Genomic DNA, 21,940 nt, shown 5'->3' on the forward strand with positions numbered 1-21,940 from the left:
ACAAGTATAATTAAAATTCTTGCCTAATGGCCGATGCTCTCGCGCGCGAATAGACGCTTTAAGAAAGTTTTCAAATTATTCTGATGCGTTTGATCAACGCAGTTATACCGATTCCACCTTTTCCTTCGCCCTCTTATTCTCCTCTTAAACGCATCGACCTCACGGAAACGGAAAGGAATTTCACATTTCACGGCCCTTTAAAGTTTATATTATAGCAGGCGAATCATTAGCGCGTGATCCCCATTAGCAACAGGTATAATGAGCGAACTTTGACGCTACCCCGCCCGTCGCGAAGGTTTACGTTCGAGAAATCTTCTCTCGATTTTCACCGAGATCAATCAATGCGTTAGTCGATATCTGCGTGGAAAATTAAATACGCCGCGAACCGCGAAAAAGAGAGCCGGTCAGAGGTCGGCGATTGCACGATTCCGAGCGGAAAAGCGCGTCGAAAGTTTTCCTATGGCGCGAGGGTGGAAAAGGGATCGGACATAATGATAACATAGGTTTTCACTTCAACGGTCGGAATCGCCGGGATACGGATGTCCATGCAAAAGCAACATCCCGTCGGTTATCCGCCTGTCTTCTCTCTGGCAGAAAAATCGAAGTAAATGTAACTGGTATCGCTGTCGAAAGTGACTGATTTCATTTCCATTCAAAGTTTCGCCGTTACTCAGACTTTTCCTCGTAGCCGATATAGTTTCTCAATGTTTCTGAGTTTCAAAGTAGTTTGGTTATTTAATTAAATTAATCAAAGCAAATAAAATTGAAAAAAATATATATATATCCGTGTTTTCTCTTATAGATGCGAATATATTATGTAATGCGCGTTACGTTAAACGTAAAAAATTTTGCGAGTTAGTAAAGATGTTGTAACGATGGATAATAATTCGAAGTGACACCAAGAGGAAGTGTCGCTATTACAGAACACGGGTGGATATAAAGGAAAACATTTACTTTTCATTCCGACTTCTCGAACAACTTTGCATATAGCTTGGCATGATACCGTAATGAATGTCAACGCAGTTGTTACGAGAGAATGTTTCCTGCCTCTATCTACTCCGGTATTTTCCTAAGTGTTTTTTTTTTTTTTTTTTTTTTTTTTAAAGGAAAATCCTCTTAATGCAAAAAAATTATAAATGCATATTAATACTGAAAATATCTTAAAAAATATTCCGCGTGTAACAAGAGGCTTTTAGATTCTTCGTAAATGATCTCTACAAATTAAGATGACGTTAATGCCATTACGACGCGAAGAGATACGATCCTTTAAACCTTAATTTGATCGAGCAGGTACTTTGAAGTCCCGCGGCAAAGTATCTTATCATTACCGCAGCAACGCACAGACCTGAATTATCGATGATTAAGGGGTTGCGATATTTTAATTAAAGAAGCGGCACCTTTCTTAAAAAAAAAAAAAAAAAAAAAAACTAAAAGACAATATAAAGTACACATTTGATATTATAAAAAGTCTTGTTCCAGATTTCACAAAAATTTTTAATTTAAAATCTGATAAATTTTATTTTTATAAAATAAATAGTTAAAACCATAAGAATAAATAATCTTTAAATAAAAAAATAAAAAAAAGTTACCCCATAATAATTCTCTATAGATCGTGAACTAAATCTCTATTCGTCCTTTTCGCCTGTGAGCTTAGAATTTATAATATATAACTTAGAAAATTAATGTCGCACGTGTCTTGTCGTCTGATCAGTTTAACTTTCCTGTATCTCAAATTGAAATTTAGTGACGAGTGTTTAACGGTGTCTTTTAACGAGGCATAAAATCTATCGGCGTTCGCAGCAGCCACTAGACTAGCAGTCACGAGCTACGTTATTAGCAATTTCATTATGCGGGTATCATGCCGCGACGCAGGCAGGTAGAACGTTCAAAGAGAAGAGGGCTGTTTTCATCAAACTCGCTCGTGAATCGTGATTGCGTTATGCGTACACGGCACTTTAAATGCGGTGAGTTCAAGGACCGTTCGTCCTATTTTTTCGAGTACGACCGAGAGCTATTTCGTGTCGCGTTCGGAAACTCCAATTCGCTCCGCGCTGCGAACGGCCGGTGCGAATTATTGACTTGTACTACTGCGCGACCGGCATTAACTTTAATCCGCGCATTGTTTGCGCTGGGAATATAAATATATGTAAAATTAAATATAACAAATATAAATTTATCTCAAGATAGAAATTTTTGAAAATAGTTACTAAATAATAAGTGCTTTCTTATAATTTATGGTTAGTACCAAGGTGGTCACTAGTTAAGAAATATATTTAATCTGCGCGATCTAACTACTAGCTGCAAAATCAAATTAGCTTCATAAACTTCTACTCGAGCAGTGTATTGAAATAAAGTGTATTAAGATATTTCTTTATTAACGTAAAATATGGAAGCAATATTAAAGACCGCAAAGGAAAAAAAATATCGCGCGTAAGTTTAAGTCCCTGTTTACGTTTCTAAGACGTAACTAACGTATCAAATATGTTGCACGGTGACTTTAATGTACGTAGATAGTGCAGATTGAGGCGAACAATCACGCATTTTTTTTTTTTTTTATGCACAGCGCTAGTTGGGAAACTTTTGTGAAAGCTATTGTGAAGGTTATTAAGAGCTTTCTTTTCAAGCGTGCTTTGAGAACTTCTATTATTCCTTATGAAATGGCCATTTGAAAATGATACTTTTATTAATACAAAGTTGATTTTTAATATTAGGTATTTAATTTATATTAAAAAATGCTTCTTTGACTTAATTTTTCTGTAGTTATAAAAAAGTAAAAACTTGCTAAAAAAATGTAGGAAAAATGAAATAATTTTCTCTCTATTGTTTCTTATACTTAATTGACTTTGCCACTAGATTCTATATTAAAAAGAAAAAAGATCGGAAAAAGTTCGTGATTCAATTAGATAGAACTTGTTAAAAGTTGTTTTCTCGTAACTTACAAATTGTTAAATATACTTTGTAGGTGTTAGAGACAACGAGTGTAGACTGCGTGGCACGCGATGGGATTAATTAATGTAGTAATAAGATGTTGTCTTACTCCGTAAAAAGAAAAAGGCGACGATTTTTTATTAAAATACAAATTGATGGCTACTGATATGACGTGCATTTGACGTGAGCTTAACACGAGAAACGCACGTTTGTATGATAAAACACTACAACGAATCATTATGTTTTTATGACTCATATTACATGATTTAATCGAAGATTAAATACGAAGATAAAAATCGTAAAACCTTTGAAATTATTACCTATGCGTGATCTAAGTATTTCAGTAGTATTATTTATGAGTAAGATACGCAAAACTGTCCATTCCTGCGATATATGTTTGAAAATGCGAATTAAAATATGACTTATAACTGCGAGAAATATTTATCCATATTAGCTGACTAAATATTCATTAGAGCTACCACTTTCGCCGTCGTTTCAGTTGCTTTATACACACATATATTTATCCTAGACATCCTAGAGCTTTGAAAGCGCGTTATAGAAGTTTACGATTTCGCGGCACGTACGTGAAACTTTACTGGACAACTTTAGGGTCGCATACCGTGATAAATCGGATTGCTTTGACGAGTAATAACTAAGTTCGCGATCCGCGCTGCGTGGCTCGTATTTAGCAAAATAAGTGCACGTGCGTGTACACGGTATTCCCATCCCCCGGCAAATTTAATTCCGCCCTCGGCGAGGAAGAGACAAACCGGATAAGGGATAGTTTCTTGGAGCGACCCGACGTATGCAATATATTACACAACGAGGCGGCGTGAACAGGGTTTGTCGAGACACTCCGCGCTTTTCCCGTGCTAAACTGCCGTAAACATAAACATGGCCTTGCGTAATACGAGCATTAAACTAGAACAAACTCGCGTGCGATGGCCGAAGTTTTGATCGCGCCAGGCCAGAGGTTCTCACAGTTTTCTACTCCAACTTTTACCACTCGGCTCCTATATTTTTCGCGCGCCTTCTACGAGAGCCTGTCAAGCGCGGTCAAGTGCACAATCTGCCAATGATATTTACATTGCTCTTCCGAGACATCCTCGTGTTCCATTATGAACATAATTTTCTCGTTTAAACAGCGGAACGCGGTGGATCGTTTTGCAATATAATTTTTAATATACAATCGCAAAGATACCTTGGAAACTGAACAAAAATTAAATCTCAAGTTCTAAATTTAGAATAAAAAAAAATCTCGCAGCAATTATTTGTCGGTTTGTTAATCAAATTTATCGATTTAAAGAAAAAAAAAAAGAAACTATTGTACTGTATAATTATTATTTTTAGCGTTTGATTAAACGCACGTCAAGGAACAGTACAACCTCGTGATCTATGTCCAACTTCCAGCATTTCTCGCTCTTGACTTTCTTTGGATGTTATACGTACGATTAATTACAAGAAGCAAGGGATTAAATGGGACATTGCAATTTATTTCTCTATTCTTCAGACGGACGCAATTTGCTCTTTTCGCGGAAAAGCTATTGTTTCCCGACGCCTATGCGCATTGATTTATAAAAATAAATAGCATATAGTGTCGATTAAGATATATCAGATCGTATAAGTAATTTATTAATTGTGGATCTTGATAAATCAAGCAACGTGCAGCAGTGGAAGTTAAGTAAATACTAAATTGATTCGTTCAAAAGACAACAATTATCGAGTTTTACATCAGCGGAAGTAAAATAAAAAAAAAAAAAAAAAAATAAAAGTATTAAAGTATGAAAAATGTTCTCGTCACTTGACATCGTTTACGGTTCAGTCTATAATTAATCCTGGGCCCGGTAGAAAAAGTCCGTTGCAGACGTCGAGAACGGGAAGGAGCACGGCGCGCCCAGTTTGTACAACTGGTCTCCGGCGAGTTAAAGATTTTAATTTCGTGAACAATTCCGCCGGATGAGACATCGCCAGTAATTAAGCGGCGGAAAACGGTAGAAAAACCTAGAAGTGTGTTTCAGTCGAATCGAGGGTTTATAGTGCTCGGGCTTACCAACGCGTTGTTACAGAGGCACGCGGCCGGGCATTTACGAGCGACGTTACCACCGGCGTCTCGTCGGAGCAGACTACGTACGTCACTTTACCGTAATTACGAGTGAGCTTAATGCGCGCTGCGAATGATACCTATTTGCAAGCGCCGGTGGTGCATTACGACGGATACCTTTCGACATGCGCGCGTGTACGTACACATATATTGACTCCCCGTGTTAATGCAGCTAAAGTCCGAAACACCGCCTGTCTGCGTCGATATTTCAAAATCGGTTGTACGTAGCCTGGGATTGGAGAACGTAGAAATACGATTAAACTTGATTTTCCGGCATTTAATTAACAATCCGGTGGAAAACTCGTTTCGCCGATATGCAGCGTTGCAAAAACGTTCGCCGTATATTTATAAACACAGAGCTTAATATCGGAGTTGGAAATATACATATAATATAATTCGTTAATATTTTATATATGTATATATTTATAAAACGCGTCGAGACTGCAGCATTAATATTAAAAAAATATATACAATCGAGTAAATGACGCGCAGACTAATGTGATTAATTGAGTTCAGTTAGAAAATATTATTTTTGAAATATTTGACTATTTCTTTTCGTATAAATATATAATAATTATTGAGGAATATTATTAAAGAACAAATTATTACGCGGACATTCTTATGTATTTTTAAATTATTAGAAGAAACGCATTTGATTCATTAAAATATGTTTTCTTTTTTTTTTTTTTTTTTTAACAAGCAAATGCCGTATATTTCACAAAAGGCTCTATCATCCAAATAAATTTGAGCGATATTTCTCATAATGCTCTGGAATAATTTTACTGCCGGGAACGCAAACTTGGTTCACACTTGCAGACTAATGTAGTTCAGATATGTGAGGATGAATAATGTTCACTGCACACCTTCGCCCGTATGACATCGACGAGTTTACTACCGTGTGTGTTATCGCCGCGAAGCTGAAACTGCCACTGCTGCATCTGCTTGAGAATTTCTCTTCGCAATATCTTGGTGATATATTGCACGATCGCACGCAATGGAAAGATTAAAAACGTAATGCGACAATAATATTGCCGTTTGTATACTATCCATGAAATTTCATCCAAAAAGAATTGCACGTTTAAACAATGAATTTTGAAAATTAATCTAAACGGGAAATATGTTCTTTGCTATTTTTTTTCAAAGCCGTAAGTATAAAAAAAAAAAAATTGACCGCTAATCAAATGTATCTTAGATATCTTTTATAATATCGATTATCTAAAGTTTATATTTCCGGCAGTTTCAATACCCACGTCGGATCTCAATGCAGATCGGTTGAAACGTCGCGAGATGTCACAAGTCAACGTCACAAGTATTAGAGGCGAGAACGCGTGTAGGAATATAATGCGATAGATGCTCGGTAAATTTCTCATTTTATGCGTCAAGGGATCTCGTCGTAAATCGCGGCTTATCGAGTTTAGCCTTCGACGTAGAAATGCACTTATTCAGGTCGGCGCGACGGCTGCTCACCAACGAGATGAGCGAAACCGTGTAGAAACTTTCCTTCTGGTCGCCGGTTGATGATATTTCCGGAATCGAGGGACTGGCTCGGTATTATCATCCTGCCGGCAGACAGGATGCGGAAACTTGGAGCATGTTTCGAGACCGAGCAATTTTTGAAACGCGCGAGCGCTCCGCGTTAACACGCCGAACGAAAACGCTCGTCTGGGGTGCCTCCGTTTTAACGTGTTCGCGGCGAACGTATTTAGCAGTTTTGGTAATAACAACCTGCACCGGACGCGAACGTTGTATTTGTTCGAACGAACGTGACTTTACGGCGGCGCTTTAATTATGGAGATTATTACCTGCCGGCTGGGCATTCGCCAAAATTTATGAGATTAACGTACATTCGCCAAATTAGCTGTTGCCCGTCATCTGTCGGACAATTTAAAGTTCGCGAGATGATGGGTTGTACTGATCAATATTGTGGACAAACCATTAATATATTACTAACTGAATAAGGTAGATTTAAAACGACTGGTTTAATATAAACACCGCGAGAGAAGAAATAAGAGAAATAAAAAGTAGATTCTTAGATCGTTGCCTCGTCGTATTTTATATTTCTATAAATTATTATCGATTTATCTAGCTTTTCTTTTTAAATATGAAAAACGTATTAACTAAAAAAAAAAAAAAAAAAAAAAAAAACATTTAAGTAATTCTTAAGATCAAAGAGGGAAGTCTAAAGTACACAGTTATTTGCATTTAATTAACGATCTTTGATGAACTGAAATAATTAATCAAATTACCGTTCTTATTTTAGAGATTTCACCAAGTTTAAATATCAAATGACATTTGCAGATCGGTAGAGCGAAAGTACTTTCAAGTACGTTGTGCATTAACAAACAGTAGACTCCCTCGCCGAACCCTCTTATCTCATTGTTTGCGCAAGCGAGGGTGCGTACGCGAGATGGAAAGCTCCGGAAAAGTGATCGCGGAAAGATGCTCGGTCTCGCACGCGGATTCCATTGTTTTCCTTCGCATTATATGTATATCTGCCACGATGTCCCCGTGAAAATTCAACGAGCGTAGAATCGTGGTACATCAAAGCGTACGCCTACTTCGGTCGACATCGTTGAGCTCGATTATTACTCATTCAATATTACCCCGGGGGAACACTAACCGAGCTTTTAAAACGAGATAAAAGCACACTCTTCTATTTGACAAGGAGCCTGATATTTTACGAGCGACAATATTTAACTGTTTTATCGTGAAATCTATAATCTCGTTGGTGGCTTATATTCATTAAAAAGATAGTAAAGATTGAACATCGCGTAAATATATCAGCGAGAAAAGCGAGAAATACTGTGGGAATTTTTTTTTTTTTTTGTCGGCGCTCATAAAGTGTAAGAGAAAGCAGTTATCTTACTACTTAAATGTAATATAAAATCGGTTTATTATTATGTGTGATTCCCAAGGCATGCACTTTTCAATTTAAAACAGTATTAAAAATATTTAAAATCGATCAAATATAAAACCCTCGTAAATAACGTAAAAAAAAAAGAAAAAAAATGTATATAATTTATTTTACCCAATAGGCGCATCATGCAATATTAATAATTTGTTTCGTGTAACTGAATGTTAAAATTGACAGTAATACCTGTTCTATATTTTTCTCAAAAAATTCTGTATCCCCTTTTAAGCGTAGAAGAAGCGTACCGAGTAGCAATGCAGAGACATTTATATTACCTTTTGGCAGAAATCCAGCGTGTATTAGCCTCGCTTCCATGAGCAGAGAGGGTAGGAGGAAGCACATGGCCGTACAGAGATGCACGAAAGCCGCCGTAGGGCCACCGTGTCTCCATAAATTATTCACCAGACCTAAAAAAGAGTAGTTATCACCCTGCTCAGCGTCTTTCCCGAAGTTATACATTGTAATTATGATCAATCGATCATCTTTGAAACGTGAAACAGACGTTAGCCCGTCCCACATAATTATCTTTGCTTATTTACATAAATTAATTATCTTTTAGTTACGTCAATTGATCGACGTGACAGGCTAGGCTGCTTAATGTGTTGTGTCGTAAAAAAAAAATTTCTTGAAACATTCGTCGATAAAGAAATATATGAAACAACTTTAAAATAATTCTATTAAACATAAATGCACTCATTTTTTTTTTTCTGAAACTTTTAAACTAGTAGCGTAATCTTTTCGCTCAAAAACAATTTCTGGTAAGTTTTGAAAATTCTAAGACTACGATCTACTTACTGTTATCGGGATTGTTGGTGAGAAGCGAAGACGGTGGGTCGCGCGAACAAGCGCTTAAATGTCGGCCTAGTTTTATGCCATCGTTCGCGAGATTGCCAAGCTTTAAGAACGCTGCGCCAAGTAGTACCGGAAGTAGAACGACTCCGGTACCGGCTAGCACCAGGCAGGCGTACAATTCGATTTTAGGGGGTGGTGCGTCCGCTGGCCATGGTAATGACAAGTATGCTAAAGGAAAAAAAAAAAAAAAAAAATAGCATGTAATTACTGGTCAAATACACGTCAATATTTATCTTAAAAATTTATCAAAACTAATCCTTTGATTTTCAATCTCAATCTTTTCGTATACTAATTACAAAAATTAATCTTGCGAATCCTTTTTTTTAAGAAAAAAAAAATATATATATAATATTAAATTTACTTATATTTCAACTTTAATTGTAATAAAAGAACTTCTTTACGAAGGGAAGATAACTCTCTGCTTTGAGACGGTCAAATTGGTTTCTTGATATCACAAGTGATTAAAGAAAAAGGGATAATGGAAGAAAAAAGAAAATTATTTATTTCTAAATTTATAGCCGATTTAAAAAATAATCAGAAACACAGTCTCATCATTTTGTTAATAAAATAACAAGTCGCTTACAATTTTTTAGATTTACAATTCATTTAGCTAACAGTTCAATCTTTAATTTTCTGCTAATCCGATTTAAATAAATGAACTTGAGACCTTTCTTCGATTTAGAAAAAGATAAGTGGTACGAAAAATTTCGCTGGCAATTCCGTCTTTACTGTGTCTTTTACGTAACGACCCCCAATAACGGAAGCCTAGTACCAGCTGTCAAGAAAAGAAATTTACGCAAAACCGCCGGCGGAAATAGCCGGAAAATAAGGAAAAGCAAAGAGCCATTGGAGATCTCGTTTAGAAGTTTTACTGATTACAGTAACAAACGAACGAGGAGAAAAAGCTCCTCAAAGTAGCTAATATAATTTCATAATCGTTGCATTGTTAGTTTTATTTCGTGAAATATTAATGAAACTTATAAATAAAGTAACTCTGTATTCTTAAAAAACAGTAACGTCACTATCAATGTAACTTCATATTTATTAAAATAAAAAAAAATAAAAAAAAGGGAAAGAAAAAATTAAAATATCACGGAAAGTTTATCGAAGGAAAATTGACAAACCGTATATTGACGAGAGTTTGTCATCTATTAGGGTCAATTTAATTGTGACGGTAATTAGGTAATTTATCTCGAGATAAAATCACTGGGCCGATAAAAGAAGATTTTCGGATAATCCGATGTTAATGTAATCGACCCCGGAGAGAGGCGTATTTTAGCAGGATAAAATAGGGGTAGTGTTATCTTACCGGCGAATCGTCTGGCGTATCTCATTGCTATGTACGCTTGAAAACCGACAGCCAGGATGCCGTACCAGACGGACCAGAGACTGTTCACATGACCGCGTATACAGGATTCTTTTCTCGTAGATCTCCGTGCCCTTTTCGACTTGCCCGTGCTCGTGGTGACCCCGCCGGAGCTTATGCTCGACACAACCGGCAGCGGCTTCAACGGCTTTTTACACTTGGCCTGGTTCACATCGTTATTATTTTCGTATCCCATTAAGCTTCCAGTCATCGACATTTTGTCCTGAAACGTATAATTGAGCGCCGTCCATTTAATACAATTTAGTAACAAATATTGTACAGTGTTTTATAAATTTTTTTTTTCCATCGTTATCGAACTTTTTAACGAAAGCTTTATTTGTCTTTTTTTTATATTTTTTTTCCCCCCAAGCTTTCAATTTATGACAAGTATTATCAGTGCAGCTGAATTTTAAATTAAAATCGCTACAAGATTTGCATATTATATTGATTTGCACGATATTAAATAAAGAATAAATTTTCGCTTAATTGTTAAAACTTATACGGCTTTACTCGAGAGTAAGATTACTCTACCTGAGAGACTGCGATTAATTCTGTAACTGCAAATAACCGTTTGATAAGATTTTCATGATTTATCAGTTTAATCAAATTCTTAGCACCTATTTCAATCGCGTTTCGATCTTCGTTCAGTAATTATTCGCACGATGACGCTTTATCTTACGAACAATTCGAATCGCTTTCATTTTACTCGACTACGCGGAAGTTTCAATGCGTTCCGACGGTTTATCTCTTGTGCGCCATTGAGCCTCCTGGGAGGCTCTTCTCTCCCGCTGTATCTTTCCCAACTGCCTTCGTTGAAGAGAACGCACAATTCGCTTCTCATTCGCGCTTCTACCTACCTCAGTATTTCACAGTCACGCTGCGCGAAAGCGAGGATACTCACAGATATGGTTATGCTAAAATATTAGAATGGAACAAAGCTTTGTGCTTTCTATTTTTATATTTAAATATTTAAAAAGGTCTGGTATATAGAACTGAATTTGAAACAATTCTTATCGCATTCTGTGTGCCTTCCATATAAATTTCCCAATCGATACGTCTCCCTTTTAAAATAATTTCGACAAATTTGTAAACGTTACGACTGCAAGTGGGCTATTTCGGTCGATTTCTTCACTTTTAAAGAAATTTAATTAAAGAGTTATAATGTCAAGCGCCACTTTAATCGAGCAATTAAGAGGTCGTGTTTTATCTATATTTTTACTATTAAGTTATCGGTTTTAATTAAGTACACCGCGCTACATTCGTGAAATGAAACGCCATTTATTTCGTCAAGGCGCGAAGTCAGGGTAATTAAAATATAAATGTGCGCAGTTTCCAGTTTTGAATTTATCGGAGGTGAAAAGCATCGGGGCGCTCTCCTACCTGTTCGGTTGCGAGCTGGATTTTCAGTCCCTCGCGCTTGACTTCTCCGAGTCTGGGGGTTGTAAAGTGCAAAGTTTTATGATCGTTTTCGTTGGATTCGTTCCGCGATAAAATTTCAAGAAGGGAACGACGAGAGACGGTGCGTGCGAAGAAGCACGTGCGTGACCGTATCAGGGACCTGAGGCGTGTATTCGCCTTCCTGTTTCACGATCTGAAAATTTATAGTCCCCCCGCGTACGACCAGCCACGAAATCCCCGTTCTACGATGGCAGACCTTTTCTCTTACTCCCTCTTTCTTTCAAAAGCATATTCGATATCTGCGTGCTTCCTAACGATTACAGTTATTCAATAAGATAGAGATACGAATGGCATTAGGTATAAAGATATTAAATCAGTTTAAAGCACGTTATAATCTGTCTAATTAATATCGTATAAAATCGTATAAAATTTTTGACATATTTTGTGAATAATTGCAGAGAGAGATAATTGAAAATAATTAAAGAACCTGGCCATCTGCACGAAGGTAACGGACTCACAATACGAGAATGCAGAAATTTTCGTGCTTTTACCTTGCTCGTCGAGTCGCTCTTATGCGAAAAGTGAAAATATTCTTTAACATCCAAACGAATCCATTATATACGTTAGTATGAAAGGAACTGTCTGAAAAGCTGAGTTTTGCAGAGATCACTTGTAAGCAAAAGTTCACAACAATGCGTTGAAAATAAAACAAAAAAAAAGCAATTAAAGTTATAATTGCCTTTTGTTACACGTTTAATATTTTGCGCACAATAATTTTTTTCTACTTTTAAACAGCTAAAGTAAAATATATCAAAAAGTTTTATTATAAAATTAGATATAAAATATGTATCATTAAACTAATGAGAATAATTAAAGAATTTTGCAGAACGTTTTCGATTTTAAGTACTCGGTAAAATGTTGGCTCTTTAATTTCTGCAATATTATCAAAGTGATAGAAGCCAGTTAAAATTAGCTTTTACGCTTGAAGGATTATGCTTAAAAGTTGCTAGCAGATTTTGAAAATCTTTCGTTAAGTCCGCTGAATCGTCACGGAAGCGTGAAATCCTCGGCTAAAACTTTCGTTTAAGCACGGAGAGATAGATCGAAAAATGAAAACGATAAAAATCTGCAGTTATATTATTTAAACTGTACTTATAATTTAATTGTATATCATATACACATACTACAAAAAAAATTAAAAATAAAAAAAAATAATACTTTAGCATTTTTTTTTTGCAAATTTAAATTGCTCAACTAATTACTGTACCATATAATTTTGTAACAGGAATAAATAAATTGTAATGATAAATGTAACTATACATTTTGTAGTTTACTAATTTTCTGCCTTACATGAGATCTCGGTATCCAATTACAGTGTGTCGAGTCACGACTCAGCTTCGCAGAGGTAACTTCACTTAAAAACTTTTTATCAAAAGATTTAGACGATTGGCCGATGGTGCAAGTAATTTAGATTTTCTTCAAGCATGAAATCGATATTTAAGTTAACAGAACTTACCAGATTTCTATCGAGTCTTCTAAAGTCTCGAGTACGCTTCTCCGCTGTAACTAACTCGAAGATGTAGCATCTTTGGCGATGGCGACGCCTGCAACAAATAACAAAATTACACTTAGCAAAATTTTCGTAGAATACGTAACATTGTAAAATAGAATTAAAAAAAAAAAAAAAAAAAAAGAGAAAAAAACACTCATTGTGACTTTTAAGAATTAAGAGCCTGGATTTTTTAAAAGGATCATTCGTCGAGATGACGCGCAACCTATCGTGCACATGTTCATGTTGACATCCATATTTGCGTGCAAATATTAATTTTCATACTATATTTACACGGGAGTGTATATAGACAAGTAGTGGCTTCATTAATCAGATTGTCTTCGTGATGTTGTTTGTATTTGATTGGGGAATGTTTGCCGGCTGGTCCTGTTTATCCTGGAGCAAGAATGCTCGAGGAGAACCAGCGTGATTCGCGCGAATCCTTTGCTGATCAATAAAATTTGGTTGCTTACATAAGCTGGATAATGAGCTTGTACTCGGTCGGACAGGCTGCATTAATTACGCTCCATACGCTCGCATTTATGGCTACGCACGGTTTACATAATTCGTATATATCACATCCGCTTTAGTTGTATCTAAACGAGTCGCTTTGTGCACGTATCACGACGCGCGTTACCGTAAATGCGTCTTATACTTTGCCGCGCGGGCAAGCACGGCGTAAATTTTAATCCCCTATCGAGTCCCGTCTCGTAAAAAGAGTAATTGACCATTATTAAATCTTTTTTAATCCTTTCGTAGATTACTGTTACAAACACAAGGAAGAATTATTGCTTCCCGTTTCTTTCTATTAAAGTAATTGAAAATAACAAACGTGCAAGTTTCGCGTAAGTTTAAGATTTTTCTTCTTTACAAAAAAAAAAAAAAAAAAAAAAAAAAAAAGAAAATTAATCTGCAAAGTTTATAAATTATTTTCAAAGTTATTATTTATTATTACAAAAAAAAAATAAAAAGAAAGAGTAAAAGAGAAAAATACATACCAAAGATTGCTTTTCATTATAAGTATAATTAGTTATTTTTTAAACACAATTCAAAGCCGACACGACTCTATCGATCTCTCTATTTCTTTTCCTTTCCTTTTTGATGGTTATGCAATCGATTTCGTAAAGAGAGGAAAATAACATAGTGCCATTAGTCTGATTACGGTTTCGTATTACGCGGTCCGAACACCACCTGAGCTTTTCTAGGATGGCGTTTGGCCATTGTATGCTCCGGTAGCTCGGGACGAGAAACGTAAGCTCGTATAGTCAGTATAAGAAGGTAAAACCACGAGTTCATTAATTTTACCCCTCAAGGCAAACCTCGAGCCACACAAAGCGTGCCTGCGCGTTAACACAATGTACAATACGAATAAATATTCCGAGAGTGAACGAGCTGTAAAGATACGTTTTATGCAATAACAATTCCGTTCGGGCGCAGAAATAAATTCCAACCATATTTCGAATGATAAAAGTGTTCGATATCGCGTTAATTAATTAAATCAATCAAGCCCGTTCAAATTAATTTCATAATATAATACAATGGCATTTAGTACAAGTTCGTTATCATGTCGACGGGATGGAAGTAGAAGCTATATTGCGAACATATGAAAAGAGCTAATACGTCTCATTAACCAATTACTTATTCCATAATTATTCTAATTATATTATTATTATTATTACAATTCCGCTGTGGGTATTGTAATAAAATTATATTGGCTATTTCAAATTATCATCTATATTCTACATAAAAATTATACATATATGTATTAGCATTCGCGTGTATGTTTGCAACATTTATTAATCACGTAGGAAATTATTGTTACTTTTCAAATCTGAACTTTCGTAAAATTCTCGCACGTCGGAAATTCGAATGCGCCGGTAATTACATTACTCGCAACAAATCAAGGCCGCGTGATGCTTGACATTAATTATTCGTCACCGTGGAACTGAGCGGTGTAGCAGGCAGAGTAGCAAAAACTTCCTTCCACGGCAAGAAGAATGCCTACTTCAATCAAATGCTCGTATGACACTGATTTATCATCCGTGGTTGCCGTCACGAAACGTGTTACGTATACGCACGCTTATATAAATGTAACAAAAGATATGAAAATAAAAAAAGAAGGAGAGAAAATTATTTTACCGGAAAAATTATGATGGCAATAAATCTTTAAAAGTTGAGTTTAATTAGCCCTTTTTTTTATGTAAATCGCATAATAATTCTAAAATCGTTAAAAAAATTTTTTTTAATATATTTTCTTATCTTATTAAAAAATAATGTTACTACAAGTGTAAGTTTAATCGTGCTTGCGAGTATTCGTAATACTGATTATTGTTGGCGTTAGGTGAATTCAATCATTTGCGTAGCAAATAAAGAGGTAATCTTTTACAATGCCAATCAATCTATACATATATTTGTCGTTCAATAAATCGCGTTCAATTAATAACCGCTTGTAATGCAACTGTTCATAAATACTCATTTCTCTTGAATGTCGTAAAATCGTGATACAAAAACATTTAATCCTTCAATTCGTAAATAATATTATTAATAATTCTCAAATGCTTGTAATATAATCGCTGAAAATATCAATAACGTTAATTATTATAATATCTAATTATAAAGCCGAGCTAATTTGGCAGATAAATTTTACAAATTATTACTGGCCGGTGTCGCTCTATCTCGAAAGAAATTGTACGTGCTCGAGAAACCCTATTATTTCGCTAAAAAGACTGAAGCTTAAAGACGCGAGATCGAGATGGAATTCGGACTTGGCCATTTCGCCGAGTTTGCGACTTTCGGAGGCTTCCGTCCCCTTATTCTCCCGTCGTGTCTTCTTCCAAAAGTTACTCTTATTTCGATTCTTCAAGACTTAGACTATCGTTTGTCAAATCTGGTCTGGTCTGACCGGAGAGAAGTTTCTTATTATCCGGGATAAAACGCGCGACGTCGTCACGATTGAAGGAAAAGAAAAATCCCATCAGTCCCCAATGTAATTTTCGCGTCGAAAATATTAAATTCGAATGTTCAGAGGAAAAATATCACTTTACCCTAAAATCCATTTACTATTGTACGTTATAAAAATAATTACTATTGCGAAATCGGCGCGTGTAGCGATTACGTTTCAGCCGATGTGTTTCCCGGGGGAAATCGATAACCCGAAAGTCCATTATCTCGTCGGAAAATTCGCGTGAAAATTCGAAAGCGGAAATCGAAACGAGTTTCGGACTTTCGCCGAGCTTGCGGTTTCGCGGTTCTCGGTACTGTTCCTTGTTCTTCGCGTGCCTCCCTTCTCGTCGTCTATTTTTCGCGACGTCTGTCTTCGCCATGCGGGTACGGCCGTATTCAACGTAGCTCCGCGATTTAAGGAAAGAAGCGGCCGGGAAAGAGAGACTGATTTCGAGAGATTTCCCGAAGTTGGCGGAAGAGAAAGCTTAAAGCTCCGCAGGCGGGAAATGCTGATTCGGAATTCTCTTCTCGGTGGGGACACGAACGCGGCGGAGCGATGCGGTTAGAAGTTTTCGAGATTGTTTGCCGTGCTAGCCGGAATATAAATCGGGCTTAACTCGTCGGTTCCCTTTTCGTATGGTTAGGCAAATGTGGCTTTTACGAGCGCCGGCAAGAAAACGAACGTTTTTAATTCACTCGGCTTTTCATTCCTCCGCGGTGCGCTGCTTGAATTCAACGGAGGGGAATCTGCCCCGGTTGTTTCCCGTCATTTATGGAGCACTATTCTACATTACTATTATACATTAACATTATTTTAAATCAACGCATACTGGCATGTTAAGAACTTAACGTGAACTTACTATAAAACATTCACATTCATCACGTATAAATCATATGCTTTGTTTCTTCGCGTATCAATTTTTTTTCTTTTTTTTTTTCGGTAAGATCAAAAATGCACTTTGCATCTAAAGTGCTATATTTGAAAGAAAAAAAGGGGAAAAGAAAATTTCCGAGGGGCGTAAGATAGGCAGGAAGAAGGGCGCGTGTTGACGTAGAAATGTGTATTGTCTGAACCGGAGAGATAGTTACTGATGGTATCCATTTGTGGGTGCCTCGGTACGTCGTCGTTCGTTGGTGTATTCACGTAAATAATCGTGCATGTGCGCGCATACATGGGTAAAAGAAAAGAGCGCTGGAAAGGGTCCCGAAGGCAAGGGAGCTGCACTGTGATAATTCTAGAGCCCTTACCCCGTCGTTTGAAGCCCTTCTCTCGCCCTCGAGAGCCCCTAGCCGAGGTTAACTGCTGCCTCTTTCACGTACGGCAATGCACATCGTTTGACACGTGATGGACTCGCATTAATTGGGTTTGATGGAACCCAATAGTCGCGAGGGCAAACCAATCAAGAGAGATTTTCGATCGCGCGCTTCACAACGCGGACGTTATCGGTGTTAAATAAGTAAAAGAAATATCAACGCTGAAGAGAGACGCCTTTTAGAAAAATAACACGAATCGGACGATAGAAATAAATTTTATGCAGTCCAATTCCGACCAGGGAACTAATTAACGATAATTTTTTTTTTTTTAAATTAACTATTAATCGGTACATTTTAAATACTTGATAAAACTCTTAATCCTGGACTAATTAATAATTTCGCTAATTTGGTCTCGGCGCAATAAAGCCTTATAAAATATACGCGTTCGTTCTTTCTTTTAATTAAAAATCCAGGAGATATATATCTCTCTTTCTCGATGTAAGGATAATAACGCGCGAGCGACCCTACTCGTTAAGGAACAGCAGTACTGAATTTAATTCAACATTTAAATGTTCTAACGAGAATGGTGTCAAATATCATTACGATTTACGAGATAATAACACATATATCTCTCTTTCGTTCTCTCTCTCTTTCTCAAAGAATTGTTACAGACGTTATCTGCATTTTTTCCTCTTTTTTTCCATTTGTCCATCGACTGTCAAAAACATTTTCAAAGAGATTCTTAAATCATTTGCAAGTATTATCAGAAAATTAAAGTTTGAATAAAGTATCGATCATGTACGTTTCAGATAAGTCATTTTTCAATTTCTGAAGAATCGAACGGTTGATTGATGTATTTCGCGGAACGATCAAACGCATTAACCCCCATAACGTTGTTCACACGTGCGCCTGATCAATACTGGCTCCGCAGGGTGGACTAGCGAAATATGAAGAGAGAAAACTAACGTAAAAAAAAAAAAAGAAAGAGAAAGAGAGAAGCGGAAAGGCAAGGAGAAAAGAGAAGCGGATTATAAGGGAAAGCTGACGATATTGTACGTGAGAAAGTTAGACTTGAAAAGCAAAACGAAAATTAGTCTTGCAGATCTCATTAGCGTTGTTCTCTGCAGACGTGCATGCCAAAATTACATTCAAACTGCAGCCGGCTGAAGAAGAATCCTGGAACGAAATAATCCGCGAGTCGAGCCCGGAGAGGATGGAAATTGAGAAAGTGTGATACGGTTTGAATTCTACCGTTTTTAGACGTAACAGGATTAAGGAAAGGTGAAAAGGGATGGCAGAGAGCGACGAGGGTTGACGCGATAGCAAGACGATGGGGTTGAAGTCATAGGACTTGAAAGTTCGAGCGATCAATTACGTTAAGTTGTTACCCTAATCCCTCTGTAAGTTACACGATAATAGTGGGACAGATATCTTGCAAAATTTACGCCCATTGACTAATTTACGAGATTTACGACAGAATATTTTCAAATTCATTCTGCGCGAATTGTACAATATATGTATAATGAATTTTAGTAAAAGAAATCTTATAAATATCTCCTTCTCAAAACTTTGTCTATTCACGTAAAAACATTTTGCGCTGTTACCGCTTGAATTGTAAAACGCTACAGATTTTATAAAAAAAAAATTATAGAACATTTTTCATTTCTTTTTCATCTATGGAACAATTAACGTCGAGTAGCGATATATGTCAATCCGATCGACGGAAAACCGCATGCACGAGAATTTCACTCGTATCGTATAAAAGAGGATAATAGATATTCGACCTCGTGGTTTTGGCACGGCCAGCGGTAACTACCGTAGCCATCCGGCTCTCCATTTGGTTCGTGAAAGAGCGACGCGTGAAGGGTTGAAAGATCGAGATTTGTCGATTTGTGTCGTCAACACCCGATTTGGATTTACCTTTCCATCCAGAAAAGGGGTGGAAAAAAAATTATTCAAACAATTACTTCATATCATATTAAATAAAAAAATCATTCTTCAGATTAAAATGCAGAATCAAATATAAGTATAAATAAACGAATACATTTGCTCTCATTTAATATTTAAATTTTTTTTCAATAAAAATTAATATTATCTAGGTATACATTTAATTAAACATTTTTTCAAAGATCGAGATTTATAAATGCTTGTTTTTTGTTTCCAATAAAATATAACATTTTGTGAATTCGTTAACGTTGCGTGAAGATAAACAAAAATGTAGATACGTGTAACTTATTGTTGTTTGGGGTAGAACGGTGCAACAAGACCGTGTCTACGAGGATATGTTTGGGCTTATACTTAGTGGTTAGAGAAGGGTCTGACCTGTGGTATTGGTCTTTCGAGTTTAGAGCCAAACCCCGGACTAGTGTTAAACGAAACGTGTCTGAATTCAACCATTGAGTCAAACTCGCCACTTGGTCTTGTTGGTACAAAAAGCCATTTTACTCGATACACGAGACGTTACCCAAACATCCTTGAATATTGAGTAAGAAAAAAAAAAGAAGCATATAAAAGCTGTATAATTAAAAATATCGCGCTAATGATTTTTCGCGGCGCATGGAAAACGTCAGAATTATACAGCAGAGAAGTTTTTCACTAAACAAAGCGGGTCCATTAAAAAGTTTCGTAGCGACATTTACTGCACTGGTTAATTTCCACTTCTGACGAATGTAAACGCTAATTATTCAACTAAACCGGGCGATGTTAACGAGCAGCCATAATTTCGGGCAAATTAGAGAGAGAAAGAAAGAGAGAGAGAGTGTGAGAGAGGTAGGATTTTTTTCGCTGTGAATGAAAATTAAAATGAGAGCAAAATGAAGCAGCGACTGGACGGAGGAAGAGGCATATTCAACCCGCCGGCACAGTCGCGCAAATTTGCCGGCAGTGTTTTCAGTCGGGTCCGTCCGTTCTCCGGGTTCTCGATTTTCCCCGTCTTTTTTTCCCGGTGCGCGTGCAGAAGCCGGCTAGAGAGAAAGAGACCTTCCACCGCGGATAAGCCGGGTCAAGTTCACTCCAACGTCCAACGCGAACTCTCGGACGGCGAGCATTTTTCGCCAGGACTTTCTCTTCTTATCCCTTTCCCGTTTTTATCTCTCTCTTTTTTATATATTTTTTTATTTTAATGACTAAAATAACATGATTGCCATAAAAAAGTTTATTCTAAATTAAGAGTGAAAGAATAAATTCAAGTAAAATCGCGAAAATTTAGCCGAGTATTCGTTTGCGGCATAATACGATAAAATAGAAATTTAATTTTTAAATCGCGGTGGACAGAAAATTTTAAACAATGCGGGACAGTGCAATGTTGCAAAGCTGTCTTTCCACTTTCGGCAATAACGTTCATCAAATGTTTCGCATATTACGCAATTAACAGTAATTATGCTTGATTGTTACATATCAGTCCGTTCCGACAACATATTTCGCGAGAAGTTTCCTCCTCGTCGAGTAAGTCGAGTTCTGAATGCTGAATAAGTGCTTCACTTGGTGAATTTCTAACTTCGCGTCTCAGCTTCCTACTTTACGCTTTGCACTTTACTTTCATCGTGTTATAAATAAAACTTGCAAAAAAAGAGAGAGAAAGAAAAAAGGAGACAGACAAAAAAATGCAAAGTGCTATGCGGCGCGTCATCTCACGTAAACTCGAGCGTGCGAATCGTTTTTCATCGATCGCGATTGATCTTCGCGATCGTATCGTCCCCATATTCGCTCGAATAAAAGTATTCCCGCGGATCAGGGATCGGCAATGAAGAACCGGAGGACGAAGTAATCTCGCGAAGGGGGGGCGAGCCTGCACTTGACATTCAATAAATTACCGTACATTCGCGCGGCGGCGACAACGAAATCGCATTTGTGCGCGAGTGACGAAGGCGACAAATCGAGAGGCCGCGTAATGCCGGTCGAATCGCATTAAGGCGATAAGATGGTAGTCGAGGACCGTCGTTGGCTGAAGCACTTCACTGCTGAGTAACGAGAGGTATTCCCCCCGGGAGAACGGGAGAACGTGGACGCGATCTGACGTCGATAAAGTTTAGTTCCCCCGTTTGTTTCGTAGGCCCTGTGCTCGATATTGCGAGAAAACCGGGGAGGAAGACGCGCCGTCGAGGATGACGGAGGATGCGCATCAAGATCGATGTACACGACCTAAACACGCGCCGGTCACGCAAGTCGCGGCGCACACCCTCGGCAACGGACAGTCCGCTCCGCGGACTGTGACGATAACGCGATTACCGATTCTCCTGGCCGCGCAATATTCGCTTTGGGAGGTCCGACCGTTCAACTGTAAGCTCCGCAAAGAGAGATACGTTTTAGTCACGTAATTTTAGGCGCAATTGTGCGCCGGTACGAGTCAGTGGTAAAAGCACGCGATGAATCTTTTACCCGATAACATTGATCTTGGCGTCCACGCGCAAATTGAAATTGTACCAGAAGCGGATATGCATTTAAATAAAGCTCGGTATCGAGATATTAAAAAAGAACTCAATTATTTATAATTTGAATATTGATTGGTTATTTCTGGCGTAAGAGGAATCGACCGTGAAATTGAGTTGCTACTTATCGCGGGTGCAAATTTAAATCGTTCCGTTTCTTAAAATAACACTTGCTATTTAAATCTGTATCGATCTTCAACTTAACATTCAA

The 21,940-nt window shown here is 37.2% G+C and overlaps 1 protein-coding gene across 5 annotated transcripts in view; it reads right to left on the minus strand.

Annotated features, from left to right (window-relative positions):
- Tinc (transmembrane protein tincar) overlaps positions 1–21,940 on the minus strand; it is a 96,507-nt gene that overhangs the window by 16,753 nt on the left and 57,814 nt on the right. For all 5 annotated transcript variants that reach the window (XM_070674239.1, XM_070674234.1, XM_070674238.1 and 2 more), the window contains 4 exons: positions 13,073–13,160; positions 10,102–10,381; positions 8,736–8,960; positions 8,216–8,347 (listed from right to left, as the gene is read on the minus strand). In XM_070674239.1, coding sequence (XP_070530340.1) covers positions 8,216–8,347; positions 8,736–8,960; positions 10,102–10,375 — 631 coding nt within the window. In that variant the 5' untranslated portion in view covers positions 10,376–10,381; positions 13,073–13,160. The remainder of the gene's footprint in view (positions 1–8,215; positions 8,348–8,735; positions 8,961–10,101; positions 10,382–13,072; positions 13,161–21,940) is intronic.

Source organism: Cardiocondyla obscurior, linkage group LG02 (genome assembly GCF_019399895.1).
Source record: "Cardiocondyla obscurior isolate alpha-2009 linkage group LG02, Cobs3.1, whole genome shotgun sequence".
NCBI lineage: Eukaryota > Metazoa > Arthropoda > Insecta > Hymenoptera > Formicidae > Cardiocondyla > Cardiocondyla obscurior.